We start from the raw sequence: 19,835 nt of genomic DNA, 5'->3' as shown, positions 1-19,835 counted from the left end.
ATGTTCCTATGTTCATTTTTCTTTCTGTGATAACCTTGATAGTCTCGAGATGCCTGTCTCTCTTCTCCATGGATTTTTGAAAAGGTCAGGGGGGTGGAGACAGGGAAGATGTTGCTGGTGGGTGTGGGGTTGGCGAGCATGGTGGCGCATCTCCAGGGACAGCTTACGTCACCGTCTGGGTGCTGGTGCTAGAGGAATCTGCCCATCAGAAGTGATCTTTTCTTCTGTCTCTGCTCTTACTGAACAGTGTTATTTATGCTTTGGAGCACCTTTGTCTAGTTATAAGGAACCAGTGGATCAAACTGTTTGTTGTGATTAGTTCCCTAAGTGCTCTTTATCCGCTAGCTGCCTGTTGTGCTGTTATCTCCCACTTATGGCTGAGAAGAGATGGGAATAGATGATGTCTGTTACACCTGATGAGGTTCAAAGAGGAGCTCTTCTCTCTACTTTTCTGGCCTGAGTTTCATCACCTATAACATGATGTGATAATACATACCCCATTGGATTGTCGTAAACACTAACATGAAATAGTACTGTATATACACAGCATTTAGTATAGAGATAAGTAGATAATAAATGTTCAAGAAACTCTTGGTATTATTATTATTATTATTATTAGGTCAGACCTACAGATTAGATTATTATCATCCTTCTTAATGAGGAATGTGAAATGTAGCCAAAACCTTCAGCAAATCAGAAATCACGTTTGTTCTAGCCCTCAGTAGGGAGGAATTTTATGTCTAAAAATTTAAAGAGTTTTGTAGTCTAAACATCTCAGTCTCAAAATGTATGGAATTTTATATATTCTTTCTTAGAACTAAGGAAGAAGGAGATGTGGATATAGACAAACAAATACAAACAAAAAGCGTAAAATGGGCACCATTTTAAAAGCAGTTGCTCCTTCCCTCCTGCACCGCTGATTCGGGGATTGGCGCAACTGTCTTCCCGTGATAAGGTTTGACTGTTTTATGTTGAAATGAAGACTTTGAGTAGATATAAAAAATGAAGAATTTCCTGTACTCAGTTGAACAAAAAGTTATGTTCACAGCCAAGAAATGTAATTAGTATGTCTTTTTGTAGGCAAAGAGTCTTTGTTTAGTATATTCATGAGTAATAAGAATATATTTGTAGAGCATATTCCATTGTATTTTGAGAAAAGAATTTAAAAAAGATTAAAAAAATTATGCCCAAGTATTTACCTCTTTTTTTCAGTCAAGTGATTAGAAGATACGTGGAAAGGTAATATTTGGGGCAGATAAGTGTGGTGAAAAGAGCAGGTGCTTTGGATGAGAGTTGAGAACCCTGGCGCTGGATGATTTCCCAAACATCTGTGAACATCAGTGTTCCCGTCTGTACGAGGAGGAGTGCCGGCTTGAAGGAGTAAGTGAGATCGTGAGTGACTGGCCCAGTCAGTGGTGCCTGTTCTGGGTGCATTGACTTTAAAGCTGTTCTTTGTACACAGCTTGGAACAACATCGATTTAGGGGCCATTTTCAATTTGTTTTGGTCCCAACTTCCAAAAAGAAGGCAGTCCTCAGAACCGAATTTAATAGCTCAACGTTCTAGTTGGGTAAATGTCAGTATTTGGAGAAAGCATACTGGAGCATAGTAACTTTTTGCTAATCCACTCTGTCCTTTCCCCTTTACTCAAGGGAAACACTGCAAACTCTGCAGCAATCTCCAGCGTCCCAAACCTATCTCACTGAAGCTTTGTCTGAATTTTATGACATTTAATACTCACATAAAAAAATAGGATTAACCTATGCTTGTCAATGTGGACCAGTTTCAAGGGAGACAGAGAAGCTTGTATTTTTGAGTTCACAGAATGTTGGACAGTTTCAATGAACATTGTTTCATGTACGCCAGTACGTTGAGCTAACTCACTTCACCAACACCCAGTTTGATATTTATGGCCTTAGTTCCACTTGTAATAACTCCCTATTATCCCTCTTTCCTAACTGACTACAGTGTGGTCCCCACACCGCCGTGAGTCCTCAGTACTCACTCAAGATGGTCTAGCAAAAACATTCCTTCTGCTCCGCCATCTGTCTTGTCTCCCTTTTCTCTTATAGACTCCCAAATCCCACTCCCCCCAACATCTAAGAAACGTCAAACTTTGGAATAGTTTTAGATTTAGAGAAAAGTAGGAAAGATAACACAAAGAGTCCCTGGGGACCCCTGACCCTGTCTCCCCATCGTTAACACCTCACATTATTGCAGTATATTTGTTAAAACAAAGAAACTGAGATTATTTAATAGTATACTATATTATTAATAACTAAGCTCTAGACTTTATGTGGACTTCAACAGTTTTTGCATTATTGTCCTCTTCCTGTTCCAGGTCCACCACCTGGCACTGAGTTCTCTCCCTGTCTCCTCTGATCTGTAACAGTTTCTGTCTCTCCTTGTTTTTATGACCCCAAGAGCCTTGAAGAATAGTAGCCCGGCATCCTGGAGAGTATCCCCCAATTGGGGTTTGGCTGATGTTTTTCTCATGGTTACACTGGGAATGTGGGATTTTGAAAAGAACGCCATAGGGTAGGGCCTCTCTCATCATATCACATCACGGGGTATCTCATATCCCTACAACCTCATGGGGAATGTTGCTCTCCGTCACTTGGTTCAGGTGTGTGTGCCACGTTTCTCCACTGTAAAGTTACTATTTTTCCTTTCTGCACTCTCATCTTTGGACTGGAATCACCAAGGTTCGCTCACCCTTACAGGGGCTGCTCCCTCTTTGGAAAATTACTAACACAGAGCCCAAGAATACCAAAGCAACATTGAGAGAGAATTTAACGTATGTAAAATAAGTAAATGGGAAAAGCTCAGGATCCCATTCTCCTGTTTCATCTTCCCATTTCCTGTTTGGCTCTTGTGTGTAGCACACATATTTTTTGACTATTAACAAAGTGTAGGTATCATCGATAATTTTTTTCTACACAATATAGCACAAACATTTCCAATGTTGACATACTGACATTTTTATTTTTCATAATTCACTTAACTCTATTAAGTTTCTACACATTTAGCTTATTTCCAATATTCACTATTTCAACTAATACTCGATAGCTATCCTCACATATATAATGCCTTTTAAAAATCATTGTTTCCTAGGATTGATTTGTAGACATTTCTGCTGATGTATAGAGAGCACAAATTGAATGCTGAATAAATATGTTATTATTATTAACTGTCATCCTATTTCAAATCTCATTTTAAATCCAAAATAGATGATGTGGATACTCCTATTTCCCTCTTGCTGCCAGTCTCTTTCCTGGACTGTTGGTTTTTCTGGACAGATCTGATGATTACAGCTGTCCCTGTGAACAGTCACACTCACACTGGCTTTTCAATATTGTTATATTTTTCATTTTAACTTCGCTATAGTGTGAACTAAATAATTTCAGCCTCTCCTGCCTCAGAGGATTGTGAGAAATATTGTCGATCTTTCTGTGGCTTGAAAAGCACCTGGAGCTCTTTGGAGAGAAGGTATTAAAACCATAAATATTGTAGCGCTGGCTGATGCCTGGGGGGCTGTGGGTCCGGCGGGGAAGCTCCTGCCGTGTTTCTGCTTGGTGAACATGGGAGCGAAGACCCAAACTCATGTAGGACTCCGACTGGAAAACACAGCTTTAGGTTCCTGGTACCATTCGCTACATTTACAACATGTTGTCATCCTCAGAGATGGTTTCTCATCCATTTATTCCACAAAATTTATTAGGCAACTTAATGTGCCTGGCATTTGCTAAGAGTAGACACAGCGGAGTATGCTGTCTCTAAGGAGTTGACAGTTTCTTAGGGCAGGGAGAAATGACAATCAAAAGACAACACAGTAGAAGGGACAGATGTGGAGCACAGGAGGGAGTAGTTTCTTCCTCATCTTGAGATGGGGAAGAAAATATTTCCTTGAAATACATGGTACCACAGTTAAGTTTTGCAGGGTAAATAGCAATTTCCCTGGAATGGAGCAGAAGGAGTACGTGAAGGCATTGCAGGGGCTGACATTGCTGATGCAGGTACGTAAAGGCGAATAACACTGTTCTTGGGAAAACTGGAGTACGTGGCAGATTCCAGTAGGAGATGAAACTGGAGACAAAGGTGGGGGAAATTCATAAAGGAGTCTGCTAAAGAACGTGTGCTTTGTCCTGTAGTAGTGACAGTAAACATCTGAACCCTTTACGGTACAGCTGTAGCTTGATCCTGTTTGCATTTTATCTCCACAGTTTGGGATGCAATGTGGATTGGAGAGAAAAGGCTAGAATTAGAGATCATTTAGATGACTATTTTAACAATCCAGTTGGACAAAGCTAGGAGAACCTCTAGTAACTAAGTCTCATATTTTCATTCTGTTGGGTTCACAAACCATGTTTGCTGTCTCTGGTTTAGTAGCCCTTCTTTCTGTTGTGCAGATTTCTTTGATATTGTGTTTAACTCCTACAGATGTAATCAATGAATTTGGAAGTATTTATCAATCGTCAAATATATAGAAAGCATTATGTAAGGTTTTTCCTGAGACTAAAATAAGTACAATTCACCGTGCAATTACTTTGAAAACTTTTGGAACATGGTGGAGTAACAAGCAGCAAGTATTTTAGAAATGATTTTTACGTCTAAGGAGCTCAGCATAATTGAGAAAAGCCAGACGTATGTATCCACAACCACAGAAAACACAACAGTTTATATTTTGCAAATGTAGTAATCTGTCATACACAATCACACACAAGTGTCAAAAGAGCAGTAGAATTCAGTGGCCGAGACATTGCTGTGGGCGGGTCCCGTGAGAGAGGGATGTCTGAGAGAGGTAGGGTCAAACAGAAAGCTATTTTTTTTAATTGTTAATTTTTAACTGTAAATTGACAATTTATAATTGTATAAATTTATGGGGGACCAAGTAATGTTATAACTTATGAATTTAATGTGGAATAATCAAGTCAAGCTAGTTAACATATCCATCACCTCAAATACTTAACATTTTTTGTGTTAAGAACATTTGAAATTTACTCTCTTTGCAATTTTGAACGGGCAACACCCTATTATTAATTATATTCGCCATCCTGTAAAATAGAAGCCAAAAAAGAAAATCAAATCCTATTTCTCCTGCTTGAGCAGTGTGTTTAAAAACCTGGTTTTGTAATTCACTTAATTTTACTAAATCTTTTCTTTCAATGGAAGTTGCAGCGTGTAAGTCCACATCTATGTGTACATGTGTATAGTACGTTGTAAGGGTGTGCACGTGCCATTTCTCGTTTTCCCATTTTTAACATGTCAGTTGCATCCTAGTCATTTTTCATATGTCATGCATCAGAAATGCTACTTATTTGTTCTCCACAAAACCAACTGGAAATATCAAAGAAATGTACTGAAATAGATACTAAAATAAATAGTGACTAGGACAGAAGTCTTGAGAAGAGGAAGGAACGTGAACTGGAATAAGTGCTCTAAATGCACCACACTTAGACGATCAAACATCTTGAGTTTGGGGACCTAAGCAGATTTTCTTCTGGCAAATACCCTTGTGTATGATTAGAGAACCTTTCACAGACCTTGGTGAGCCCAGAGTCAGGCAATAGCTGCCTAACCAGGCTCACGCTCTCTGTCCTGGGGTCTCTGCAGATGTCACTGGGGCCCCTCTGGAGAATCTCTAAAGCCTCTGTTTGTGTTCTGTAATTCTTATCAAATGAATTAATGAATGTTGAATGAAGGAAGGAAAAACAAAGGAAGTAAAATTTCATCGTCTCCTATTTGTAATTCGTCTTCCTGTGTAGGTCTCCCCCGGACCCAGCCCTTACAGGCGCTCGCTCTACGTGAGTAGAGTGCCTTCTGCCCTCTGCCCGGGGGCGCAGCCACCGTGGCTCTGCCAAGCCTGGCGTCTGGTTCTCCTCTCTCCTTTGCCATGGCAGGTCTACTCCGGAGCACTCTCCTGTGGGAAACTATATTCTTTCCTTCCACCTGGAAAACAATCTAATGGACGATTTCACACTAATGTGTTGGTTGGTGCCTGCCAGGAATTGAAAATTTTATATGCATTTTAACAAGGACAAGTACAGAAATTGATTTCTAATTATAGGATTTAAGGCATCAGAAAATAAGATATCTAGGAGCAGGGGCTTTCTTGGAGCCTATTTTGCTTCTGTGAAATCCAGCCCTCTTGCAGGGTAGAAAGGAAAATTTTAGGTATTGCTGCAGTCCCTTTGTAGGGGTGGTTTGGGTGGGGTTCCCTGCCCCCCAGCCCCCCAACCCAGGTGACGATGTCTCTGCCCTTCACAGGCTGGGCGACTTATCTGTAGGGGACTAAATATGTTAGCATATGTAATGCATTTGATGCTGGCACATGGTGAGGACTTATTCAAGGCTTGTTATTTTGTTTTTAAAATATACTAAAAATGTTTTTTAAGTATATGAGACAAAACGTTTAATGTAGTCACCAGGGACAGTTCAGTAACACAACCTATTCTCTAGGAGAGAATGATTAGAGACAGTGCTAATCTCTCGATATCTTTTTCTGTTAAAAATCTGCTCAGAAAGGCTACATTAAATTTCCTAATCTGAAAGGCCAATTGGGAACATTTTATAGAAAACAAACCAATGCTCTTGCACTGTATTGCCATTTTTTGATTTTACAAGACCTCACAAATGTACTACCTGTATTTAAAATTTAAAATCCCATTAGTTATTTTCTGGTTGGGAGAAACTGCAGAAATCCTCAAAAGTTAGACTCTTTCATGTGTTTTAGCAAACTTTGTGATACTGACTGAATGAAAAGTATCTCTCATTGTACCATGGTGCAGAGATTGAAAGTTATTTTTTAATGACTGGAACCTGAACGAAAGTAACAATGTGAGGCTCCATGATTACCCTTTACACAGCAGTCTGAAGAAGCTTCTGGAGGCAAAGCTGCTCGGGGGGCAGCCTGGGTGTCTGGAGCTGGGCTGGGGGCCCCAGCAGGTGTTTGACTCGGATAATTTCAATCACAAATCTGCCCAGTCCTGCATGGCGAGCTCGTCCATGCTCAGACTGGGGAATCACAGTTTGGACATACTGCAAATCTTCTCTTAATATGTGTTTTCTGGGCTAAATCTCTGATTTTCCATCCAGGACATGCCTGCCTGATTCTAGCCACTTTTTTTTTCTTTTCATTTAAACAAACAGCCTTGCCCGGACTGCCTTCACGATGGCTTTGTCAGGTTGTGTTTTTATCTTCTTACCATAGCTCTCCTTCTTCCCACCTTATCTGTGCCTTTCCGTCAAGCAATCTTTTAGCTTATTTTCTCTTATCTTGTTTGGTTCCTTTACCGTTTGTCTGCACTTTAAATGAAAGACAGCACATGGCAGTGTGTGGGGAGGGGCGTTGTGAGGACGGCGGGTTTCCCTAGCAGGGGGGCCTGGCTGCTTCTGGTAGGTTCTGATGAAGCCTAGACTGCACCCGAAATAGGGTCCTGATGGTCCTCATGCCTGTCTTAGTATCCTAGAGCAGCTATAACACGGTCCCCAAAACTGGGTGGCTTAAACAACAAAAATGTATTGTCTTGCAGTTCTGGAGGCTGGAAGTCCGAGACGCAGGTGTTGGCAGGGTTGGTTCCTTCTGAGGTCTGTGAGGAAAGGTCTGTTCTGGGCCTTTCTCCTAGCTTCTGGCCTTTTCTGGCAATCTTTGGCACTTCTTGTCTTGTGGAAAGAGCACCCCTACCTCTGCCTTCACCTTCACATGAGTTCTCCCCTGCGTGCATGTCCGAATTTCCCCTTTTTATGAGGACACGGGTCCTGCTGGATGACCTTAGTCCAGGATGCCCTCGTCCTAACTGATTGCACCTGCAGCAACTCTAGTTCCAACCACATCACGTTCTGAGCTACTGAAGGTTAGGGCTTCACCACAGGAATTTGGGGGACACAATTCAGCCCTAATACCCTCAGACTTGGTCATTGGGGAACATTGCAACTTTTTAGAGAAATGCCATCTGATACTTCGATTGCTGTCTATGTTTGCAGTGAGCACACAACAGCGAGTTTCACAGGTGGGCAGGAGTCTGCCTGGTGCATCTTCCCATGAAGGCTGACGTGTTCTAGGCTAAAGGCTCCTGTTGGCTCTGGTTTCTTGTCTGCTTGAAGCCACTTAACCCCTCAGTTCAGTGTCCACCATGACCGTCCTTCTCACTTTTTGTCCATTGCAGGCAGAACTACTAGAGGGGCAAAGTTCCTCTGGGGAAACTGTGCCTTTGGGCGTGTGCTCCTCCTTTGCCCTCGGTAGTCCTCCACACCGCGTGCCCTGTGCGTGCCAGGGTGCAATTTCTCCTATTTCTCCACCTTCTGCACTTTGTTGCCTCCTTGTAGCTGGGAATTAGTGTGTCTGTTTCTTTTGCTTGCCTATTTTTGAGAGCTTTATGTCAGGCTGCTTTAGAACACCTCCTTAGTCATCATGTAGTCAACATTTTATTTTGTATTTATGTGGGTCACTGCTAAGAGTTTTTAGAAAAGTTCTCAGCTAAGCATATTCGTAGTCTAGGCGCAGTTGGGAATATGTGAAGCTACTACTGCCGTCACTTCTAATTAGCTGGCGTAACCATAGTGCTCCTGCAGACGGCTCAGGGCAATCCTGGGCTGTTCAATTTTTCATCTGTTTTAAACATCATAAGATCGAGTTTTTGTTTAGTGCTTTAGGAGCCCTGGGGAGAGGTCTGATTGAGCAGGAGATAATGATTTCCACGTCATCCCCATGTAAACGGTGGTTGATTAGTGAGAGTGGGCAGCTACCCAGGGATGGAGAGAAGAGAGGGAAGAGCAGTGGAATCCTGGGGCACAACCGCGTTTTAAAAGGACCAACAGAGGAAGAGAAACCCTGAAGGAGACAGTGGGGGGAGGTTAGAAAAGAGAGAGGAGAAGCGGGAAGGCGCCATGTCACAGAAGTCAAGGGTTAGAGTGCTTCCCGGAGGGCTGGACATCTAGTGTTCAAGGCCAGGAACATTGGTGACATCTGCAGTCTCGGCCGAATGGTGGAAATGGATGGTTGTTTGTGTTGAGGCACTCGCGAGACGTGAGGAGGCAGAGTCAGGATGGAGACGCACCTTCCCAAATTCTGAATGAACAGGGAAGAAGAAACAGATCGGATGGCACCCAGCATCCACCCAAAGTTGGTCTTCAGGGGTGGGAGAAAGATCCTATTTAGAGGTGAGGGAAGAGCCCATTTAGAAGCAGAGGTTGAAGATGGAGGGGAGAGTTTAAAGGTGGCAGTGTTCTGTCGTGAAGCATGTGAGGGCTGTAAAACCAAACGAATTTGTCTGATTTCTGATTCTGCTATTGCCAGCACAGCTCTTTGGGAAAGCTGTGTAAGTATTTTTTTCATCAGTGAAACAGGCACATTAATACCCATCGGCTTATGTTGTTACGAGGATTAGAGGTTGGGTGTGGGAAGTACCTTTCACAAAGCAGGTACTTCCTGTTAGGTCAGTTCTCTCACTTCTCAAATCCTGTACAAATATTTTTAAGACTTTTGATGTGGACGTTTCTAACACATATACGAACACAAAGAGCAGTGTAATGAATTGCCACGTGACCATCGCGTAGCTTCACCGACTGTCAAGTTCAGGTCGATGATATTGTTCTGTATTTTCCCACACTCGCTCTTCTCCTTGGTTATTTTGAAGCAAATTCCAGCTGTTCTATGATCTCGTCTATAAATATTTCAGCCTGACTCTCTAAAGATGAGGAGTCCATTTTTTAACATAAACATGATGCCATCATCCTCTCGCCCCCAGAAAAACAGCAATAATCCTTAAAATTATTAAATATCTACTTCATATTTCTCCAGTTGTTCTGTGACTATGCCCTTTTCCAAGTTCCACGTATTGTAACTGTTTGATGTGTCTCTTGCATCTCTTCTACCCTGTAGGTTCCTTCCTTGTTCTTTCTCTCCTCAATTCTTTTGTTGTTACTTTGAGTTTACTGTGTTCCCATGGATTGCTTTCCCCTGGTGTCATTTAGCACATTTCTCTGCTCTTTGTAGTTCTGGAAATTGGTGGTTACATTTGGAGGCTTGATCAACATCAGGTTTGATTATTTTAGCAAGGCTGCCAATTCTAAGGTTGTATTGTGGAAACATCAATGTATTTTTGTGAATTTGCAGACACTGATAATTGTTGCCTAGGCATGATAAATATCATTTTAAATACATTTCTTAATATCAGGTTATTGTAGACATAAATACCCCTCAAATCAATAAAAATACATTGCATATTGACTGCAAGGTGAAATTGTAAATAGTTTTTTATTCAAAAAATATTGATTGACTACTCTATGCCAAACATGGTTCTAAGTGGTATATTGTACAAAGGTCTATCTATATGGAAGTTTGGGCTTATAAGGTGATAGTAAAAAGGTGCAGGGCTTTGTGAAGCTGGTAAAGGATTTTGCAGAGCTGTTGGCCAGTGAGGACAGCAAGGTGGACAGGTGAGCAGCTGGGGATGTGCTGGCATGCAAGGGCCTCGTGTGGAATGATGTGCCCAGCAATGTTTGGGACCAAGTGGGGCTTGGAGAAGGTGATGAAACACTGAAATAATTTTCAAGAATGATCTATTATCTTGCCAGAAAAGTCAGACACAAGATACAGAATACTTCATCATGAAATCCTGTAGTACAAATCATGTAAAAACAACCCAGTCTATTCTGTGTTTATTCTAAGAATTAATACATAGCTAAATATAAGTATAGAATAAATTGGCTTTTATTACTTTTGTTTCTATTTTAGGATTAAATTCAAGTCAACCTTTTTTTCTTCCCAATTAACTGTGACATCTTGGTCCCTGTTTACATGGATTCACTTTCCAATTCTAAGTTTGTCTGGATGCTGGGGTTTTCTTGTTTGCACGGGCTCTTCTTAATTGCTGTTTTCAAGGTCACTTTGGGCAGCCTTCCATCAGCCTGTGCAGAGGACCTGGGCATCCAAACAGCCACAAGCAACATCTGAGGCACGGGAGGTTCTGCAGACCTCGTGTGGGGTTTGATTTCTTCTGACACCAACCAGTCACTCTGATCAGGAAGGGTTAGCCGGGGACTGCTCTGTGCTTCCGAACCACCTGCCTCTGGGGATGGGGCCCTGCTGCTTCCAGTTCCGTCTCAGTCTGTTGGACTGGGGGTCTGGGTCCTTACCTGGAGCCTCTGCCGTAAACTCCCTGCACTCTGCCCCTCTAAAGACAGCTGCCTCCATGGCCCTGAGGCCTGGCCACTCACCACTGGAGCCTTTCTCCACACGCCACTGTGCACCTCAGTCAGCAGGTATGTGGGGTTGCTTCCTGAGAGCAGTTTGGTTAGATGGGCAGATAAAGAGAACTCCTGGGATTGGAGGAAGGAGGCATCCTTCCTCTATCCTTCCTCCAGAATAGTTGTGAGCGTGAGTCCTGAAGACACACATCCAACCCGTGCCAGGGCTGGCCTGCCTCTCACTTCCAAAGGTCCAGAATGGCTTGAGTAAAAATTCGCTTTTTCTTTTCTTTTTTCTCATCTCTTTTATGTTAGTTCATTTTTCCAACACACTGTGCTAGTATCTGATTTAGCCTTTTCTTTATATTGCCCCTCATTTCCTTCTTTTCTTTGTCTTAATTTTTATTTTAATTTGCCTTTTGTTTCCTTTAAGCTTTTATTTTCTTTCTTTTTCCATTTCTTATGAATTTTCTGCCTTCTTTTCCTTCCCTTTTCTTGTGTTGGTTTATTACTTAGAGATGAAATGTTTTCTGTCTGCCTGTTATGTGGGTAAAGTGTTAACTTTGGTAAGCAGCTGTTTGGTTGCAGACAAAAAACTTGAGTGCCAAGGTTTCCTCTTTGCAGCATTTTGACACTTGGAACCACCTGCTGAAGCTCGTTTCCAGTGGCGATGCTACTATCATAGACATAGTGTCCTAGTTTAATATGTGATAGGGAGCACGTCTTATTGTATTTTAGATGTACGTTCACTCTTTCTTTCAAATGTGATACCTTCTTCTTTCACTTGTTTTCCTTTCTCCCTCTCTCTCTTCCTTCCTTCTGTCCTTCCTGCCTTTCTCACTTCTCTCCCTCCTTCCTTTCTCTTTCTCTCTCTCTTTTCCTCCCTCTATTGCTCTCTTTTGCTACCTCACCCCCCGCCTTCTCTCTTTCTTATTTTCTTTTGTCGAAAGCCAAGACAGTGGCTCCTGGGCCAACCCTGAGCAAAACTGTCACATAGATAAAATGACATATGTTTTGTCACTTTTTGCATTCCTCCTCTAGTGCCAGTGAGCTTGGTGACATCATCACCACCCCGGACTCCTTCTCTGTGTAAGCAGTAGGTCAGAATTCTTTGCTGGCAGCAGTAAAGATATAAGATAAAAGAAGGTGTTAACCACTAGTAAATAGGTCCACGCATTACACCTCTGGGCAATCTTAATTTTGAGAAATCATTCCTGAAGTTTATCTTGCTCAGATTCCCAACTTTTCGGTCTCAGGACCCCTTTATACTCTTAAAAATTATTGAGGATGCCCAAGGAGTATCGGTTATATCCGTCATATTAATATTTACTATATTAGAAATTAATATCGAGCAATATTTAAAACACAAAAGTTTTCAAGCACATATCCGTTAGCCATCAGAGCCTCTGGAAGTATCTCCTGTATACTCGTGAGAGAATGAGAGTGATGAAGTTAAATTATAATATTTCTTAATATTACCGTGAAAATAGGTTTGACCAGGCAGATCCCTGAAAGGGACATGGGCATCCCCTGGGTCCTCAACACACACTGTGAGAACGGCTGACGTAGATATTTGGTGATAATTTACTGAGAACTTTGTGCTGGGAAGCCCAGAAGTGTTGTCGGGAAGGTGGGAGAATACTGGAGGATTTTCCTGGTACCAGCAATTCATACCATCTGTCGGTCCCTACTTTACCTGTGCATAAGACAGTCCTGTACATCGGAAAAATGAGTTTATGTACGTATTCAGTGGAAATGATTTGGCATCTTTGTATGACCATTCAAATCTTAGCCAGTGTGATTATAACCGGGCATTTGATGCTCAAAGCCAGTGTTTGAGTCACCCGCCTGCACAAGAGTCTCATAGTGAAATTCGGCCTCTTGGTGTGATCACTATCAAGAAAAAGCACCAGGGGTTTTGGTTTCTCATTACATGGTTAACCAAGTAACACTTAAGACATTAGGTGTGAACATGCATCCTCTTTTCTAGTTATCTCCCCAGCCTTAAAAAAAATCCTTTCACTTACAAAAATGTGATATAAAGTTATCATTTACAATCAATGAAACTAAGTTAAATGGCATCGCCGATCATTTTGATAGAACTTTCTGGGTAGTTTCCACTTGTGTGTCCAAAAATCTGACAAACTATGTCTGATCATTTACTTCTTCTTTTCAGATAGTTTTGACATAGCCGTGCCATCAACTAGCCACGTAATCTCAGAACCTGGAAAAAACGTCACACTCCTCTGTCAGCTTCAAACGAAGTGGCCAGTGCAACAGGTTACGTGGGAAAAGATCCAGCCCCATCAGATCGACCTCTTAACTTGCTGCAATTTGTTCCAAGGCAGAAATTACACCTCAAAATACCAAAGACAAATACTGACCACCTGCACCCAGGGAAGCAGGGGAAGTTTCATCATCATTCCGAACGTCACTGTCTCTGACTCGGGATTTTACCGCTGCTGCTTCCAGGCCAGCACCGGAGAGAACGAAACCTTCGTTGTGAGGCTGACCGTGACTGACGGTGAGTGCTAACAGGCGTCTTCGGGCGTCAAAAACAGAAATAGCCAACCACTGTGGATAGGCCTCCGTTGTTCTTTTCGTTTATGGTAAACATGTCCATTGAATGTGAGTAACGTTCAGTATTTTTTTTTAATGGTTGAATTTAGGTGAGTTGGCCATTATTAAATTTTAGTATTTAGCATTCCTTTTTCTTACAAATCTATTAATTACAAATATAACAATAAAAATCTTCCCTGTTTTCTTATCTGCCACATTCTTGAAATTTGAAAAAAAAAATTCAGTAAAAGTCTGAAAAACACATGGTATCAGCAGCCTACATGCTTCAGCTATATAACGCCTATCTTCTCAATTACATTAACATCGTGGATGGTGCTGACGAGGTGTCGGAATGCCCTGGTATCCCCAGTGATAGCAAGACAGTGCTAGATCGAGTTGTGTGGGATTCCATGGGTATTTGATAATGTGGTTGCCAGTTTGCCTGATCCGAGCCTTGTTTCTCTCAGGCGTTTTCAACTTGGGCACAGAAACAGACCAACCCTACGTCTAACAAAACTGACCTTCAAGGTTTCCACCTGGGCAGGCCCTGCCCAAGGCACTTCACAACTTTTATATTAGTGATTTGTCTCCTTTGCTGTAATGAAGTCTTCAATCTCGTGAGCTTCAGGCCCCACAAGACCTAGATCCACCCTTGTATGAGAGTGAGAACATTATTTCTTACCTAAAAAAAGTGATTTTTTTTTTTCACTTACAGAAGTGCAAATATAGACAGGCCCTTATAGAGAGAGAGAGGTCTTTCTAGGGCCTGTATTACAATCGAGTGGGAGGAAAGCAATTTCAGACTCTCACTTCTGCCTCTGGGCAGGCTTCCTCTCTGCTGGAAGACATGTCAGGGACCAGAATTCACGTTTACTGGTGGTAGGGATTTTGTTTCACTTTGTTCTCCCCTTTTCTCATTCTCTCTCCTTTTCTTCCTTTTTTCCTTCCTTCCTTCCTCCCTTTCTCTCTCTGTCCTTCATATGCCATCAACCAGTTCATTTACCTTGACTTGTGTTTAGACTTTTAGAGCCAAGACTTCTTAGGCTTGGGCTGCCCCACCACAGACTGCTTATGTTGCAGACTGATATTTCTTCCTGCATCAAAAATGAAGAAGAAAAGGTTTTGTGTAAACAGCAGCCTCTACTGCTGCTGCTGCGGCAGCTGTGTGGAACAAGGGGGAAGTTTGCCAGAGGATGGCAGTTTTTATTTCTTTTTAATGAACAATCACCTTCACCACATCAAGCCTTCTTTGTTCCTCTGAATGACAATAGGAACTGTGAGTGAGACATACAGGGGACCTAGAACTAATGCAAAAGAGCAGTTGATGGAATATTTGGGGGAGGAAAAATTAGCAAAGAGTCCTCATTTTAAACGTTGACTCTATTCCTTCCAACATAGACAGGAAATACTTTTTACCTAAAAAAAACCTTGCAGAACGGAGTGTTTTTTTAACCTGGCCAGAAGAAAGAGTGAAAACAGACACTAACCTTTTCTTAGAGACCAAGACCAGAAAATGTTCTATTCAGAAAAATGTCATCAAGAATCATTTTCAAAGACATATGAAATTAAGACCTTGTCCGTTATATGCCAAAAAAGTAATTATAAACATCTTCAATCATAGAGAAAATGAAGGTAATAGATTTTTAAGAGGTGTAATTATTTAACTCTCACTAATTAATAAAAATGTCACGCATTCATCCAAACATGACTAAGTTTCTTGCACAAAACTATGTCTTTGTACATAAATTATAAAGTGTCAAACATCTGCCAATGAAATGAAGATGATTGAATTTAATGGTTAGTATTATTAGTGTCCATGTTGCAAATGGCTTTTTGACACTCAGTTGACAAATTGAAAGAATATCAACTGGGCCTTACATCCATTAGTAAAAACTTATAATTGACAGAAGGTGATAGCCATTGACTGGATGTTTTGGTTTAATTCCTTTTTTCAATTACTATAAATGAAAGATTGAACATAAAAAATTAGACGTAGAACAAAATAGATCATTTGTGCTTTCTCTGGGGCCACTTGATTATTTCAAGTCTTGAGGCTGTTTGGTCAAAAATCAATGTAGATATTAAAGCAGAGAGACAGGTATGAGATGTGGAGCAGATTTAATTAATTTCAGCTGTCAAGGGAAAGGTGCTTGTGACACAGATTTTATAAATGGCTGTGCATGCTTTTGTTAGTTCCCATCAACTTCTTCTATAGGACATAGTACTGGATCTAAAAGAAAGATTTTCAGGGCTCTCATATTCATACACACACGGACACACGCATAGGAGGTCTTTCCTCAACTTTTAAAATAGTTCTAGATTGATTTTTCTGAATTTGAAACTTGTCTGAATGCAAGGGCAAGGAACAGGGGACAGTGTGTGTCCACTGATAGTGACCAAAATAATTTTTGGCCCTCAATATCCTCCAGATTTTCATCAGTCATGAAAGAAGCATTTTAGGTGGCACCAAAAGAATTTATTAAGAAGTCTTTTACTGTTAACCGAAATGATGTGTAGACTACTCTTGTTTAAACTGAGCTTATTGATGATAAAAAGAACATAGACAAAGAAATGAAATCAGCTTGCACAGAAAGTTCTGGAGATTAGTTTTCAACAAACTTGTGTTTGCCACTGATAAGTATATTTACTCAGGTCCTTGTGCAATCTTCTTCCAGCCACGAGGCCACTCAGCTGAACCAAGCTGTATATGAAGCATCAGTGATTAGAGCTGAGGAATCAGGATAAGGCAGGTTGTGGGGAGTAACACAGGATTTGCGGGGCTGGGGACATGGCTGCAATCAAACGGCTGGGCTGGGACAGAGTCTGAGTTGTGGATCCATGTGGCACGAGATAGGTTAAATTAAGTGATAACTTGGTGGAATTCCGGATCTCGTATAACACTCAAAGAAAGCCACTATTGATTCTTGAGCAAAGGTGGCAAGGCAGTACTCAAGAAAGAGTAAGTTGCTTTATCATTTTCAGTGCAAGTCTTTCACCTCCTTGGTTAAGTTTATTCCTAAGTATTTTATTCTTTTTTGCTATTGTCAATGGGATTGTTTTCTTAATTTCCTTTTTGGATACCTCGTGTACAGAAACTCAATTGATTTTCGTACATTGATTTTGTATTCTGCCACTTTACTGAATTCATTTATTCTGTTTTTTTTTTTTTTGGTGGAGTTTTTAGGGTTTTAGACATATGTGATCACATTATCTGCAAACAGAGATAATTTTACTTCTTCCTGGGCACAAAGGTGGCCTCCCCAGGAAAGAGACGTTGTCAGTGTGATCTGAATCTCAGTTTGTGCTTTCCAGTGTCTCGAGACGGCCACTCACACTTTTCTACCTTCTTCTTCTCTTAACCAACCTACTAAGTTTCACCACTTCCACCTCCTTTCCTGTAGAGTTTCAGGTCTCAACGTCTTTGTGTTTTTTTCTCATTAGTCCGGTCTGCTTTCTTGTCATTGAGCCATTAAGTATCTTGAATTTCTCAAACTTTTATAACTTGAAAATTGCTACCCTTGAATGACTTCATAACTGCAGCTATTTATAATGGCCCGAACTCTTATTATCAGCAATTACTTGAGATTAGGGATTATGGCATCTCTGTTTAAAGTTGTCCAAGTATCTTTCCAGGCTATGCTCCATAAGTGCTCTTGACTGATTATATGTTAACATTTCCATTTACACTAGTAGGGACTATGCTCGTTTTAGTTTCAAGTCTTCTAGTTAGATTATTTCTAGGTTTTCTTCATCAGTGATTAACATTTGAGGTTTAGTGATTGCTGATCAAAGAAACTGAACTTTCAGAAGATCAAATGCAATGTTTGGGGAGAAAATTTTCATGAACTTTTGTTTACATATGTAACTTTCAGAGAGGCCTATTTCCTTTTCTTAAGTTTCATTTTCTTATTTTGCATTTTTAAATACAAATGGTGCATAATTGCTGGTCACTAGAACAGGAGGATGGGGTTTGTCAATTAGGATTGTAAAAGTGTTTGCTAGGAAATCACAGTGCCACAGTTAAGAGAACCTTCCCAGGTGTTTCTTCTGTGAGGCAGGGGATTGACAAATGGAGGATAAAAGATCAGATTATGAAGTTTTGCCCATATATGGCTTGGTGACAATTACTGACTTCGAGACTTTGTGTTCCTGGGTTGGATTATAAGGCTATTGAAGAAGAGAAATAAATTTTATTTATTTCTGTGGCCTTTAGTTTCTGCCAAAATTCAGCCAGTTTGCTCCCAGTTGATTTGGATTCCAGAACTCTTTCAGGTTGTAGATAAGATGGTTTTTTTATAGAGGATTTTGTTAATCCAGAGCCTCTGTCCCACTCCTATGAATTTAGAACATTTAGAATATGAAGATTGCAGACATAGGGATTGTGAGCTGGTATGGCCTGGGCTGACGTAGTGTGAGGAACCTCAGCCTTTTATTATCTTTACCTACATGGAAAATAAAATGTCCACGACAGTTCCTTTAAACGGTAGAACCACACGATCAGAATCCCAGAGCACTGGTGTCACTGGTCACGAGTTAAAATAGCCTCCACTGAAACGGATCAACCACAATTTTCAGCCCAATTTAGTTTTGTTTTTAAAATTCTGGGGGATAACTGGGTATCCAGATGAAACATAGTTCCCAACAGCACAAGTGAGCTGATTACTCAATCATGGCTTATTATGTCGTTGCATCTTTACTTTATAGTTGCCTCTGCCCAAATCAGTTCTTTTATGAGAACATTGCATTTAAAAAATGCAACTGGTCAGTTAATTTGTTTTATAAGCCTTACATATTGATTTATTCATTTTTTTCTAACACACAAAATTCTAGAATGCTTGTCTGCTGTCATTTTTTATACATACCATATTTGTATAGATAGATAAATAAGACATTGCATTGAATAATAGTGACAAGTTATTATCAGAGAGAAGGAAATTCCGAAAGGTCACACATTAAATTGATTTGATGACACTGCCATATAAGGAATATTATTGAGTGTGTACTGCTACCTCATGTACATTAAGCAAGTTCTAATTGAACACCATTATAAACAATTCAAGTTGGTAGAATTAGAAAACAGTTGATCCTAGGAACTGCTATTCTAAAGTTGGTCATTTATCCTCAGATTAAATTTGAAACTTTCCATGAAGTTTTTCTTTCCCTAGGAATTTAGACCACAGGTAGGAATTCAAATTCAGACAAATGTACTGATTTTCTTCCCGCTTAAAATCTAGGCATGGCCACATTTATTTAAGAGACCTTCCTAATGACTCCAGCTGTAAAATAACCATTTATACTTTCTTGTCATGTGTGGAATTTTCATTCTGAAAGCACCTGGGAATTGTTAACAGCTTGTACATAGATGATTGTGCAAAAATTTCTCCAAAGGCAAGTAGGAAATTACCTAAAATTAAAAAAATTAGTTCTTCATGTAAGATTAATGGCATTTCATTCTTAGCAGAAATCCTTGTTTTAAGTATTGCAACTGAATCAGACTTATATTTCTAATTTCGTCTGAAGTATTTCAAACGTGCTACCTTGACTACTGACAAATACTCAAAGATGACATAGTAGATTTGCAGAGGACTACGTTATTTAAAAGGACAGGAAATAAACAATTAATATAGATCTGTCATTTGTAGAGATATTAATATATCTTTGAACCGCAATTTTTATTTTAAAGTTATTTGCCCTGAAATGATTCAGGGATTTTAAAAAGACATTTATTTAACAGGGAAACATGGTATTTTTTGGTACAACTTTTATGGAATAAATATTTCACAATCTTCATTGGCTACTCTGAAATTTATTTTCAGAATCAATTCAATGTACTTACCTTTTTTTAGAACTTAAAAATAGCCATGGTGTTCATAATCTTTTAGATATGAGTGGCATTTTATTTGATTAACTCAAGAAGTTCTTCCTTCCACAGTTATAAAGTTGCAATGTTAATGCTCTCAATTGAAATGGTGTAAAGTGAGAAATGGCTTTAGCTGTGTTGAATAGTGAGTGAAATGAAAAAAGCCTTACCATGATGATGATGGATTTGGGCAAAGCACAAAGCAGATGTTGAGATGAGAAGACTACATT

General features: G+C 40.3%; 1 protein-coding gene across 1 annotated transcript in view; it reads left to right on the top strand.

The window, feature by feature from the left end:
• Window positions 1-19,835, top strand: part of CD226 (CD226 molecule) — a 60,967-nt gene that overhangs the window by 23,711 nt on the left and 17,421 nt on the right. The window contains exon 3 of the mRNA XM_012657589.1: window positions 13,363-13,710. Within this exon, the coding sequence (XP_012513043.1) occupies window positions 13,363-13,710 (348 nt within the window). The remainder of the gene's footprint in view (window positions 1-13,362; window positions 13,711-19,835) is intronic.

This window comes from Propithecus coquereli, unplaced genomic scaffold (genome assembly GCF_000956105.1).
Source record: "Propithecus coquereli isolate 6110/MARCELLA unplaced genomic scaffold, Pcoq_1.0 Scaffold55, whole genome shotgun sequence".
Taxonomy (NCBI): domain Eukaryota; kingdom Metazoa; phylum Chordata; class Mammalia; order Primates; family Indriidae; genus Propithecus; species Propithecus coquereli.
Note: the sequence above shows the minus strand (reverse complement) of the source record. Positions and strands in the feature narration are given on the sequence as shown.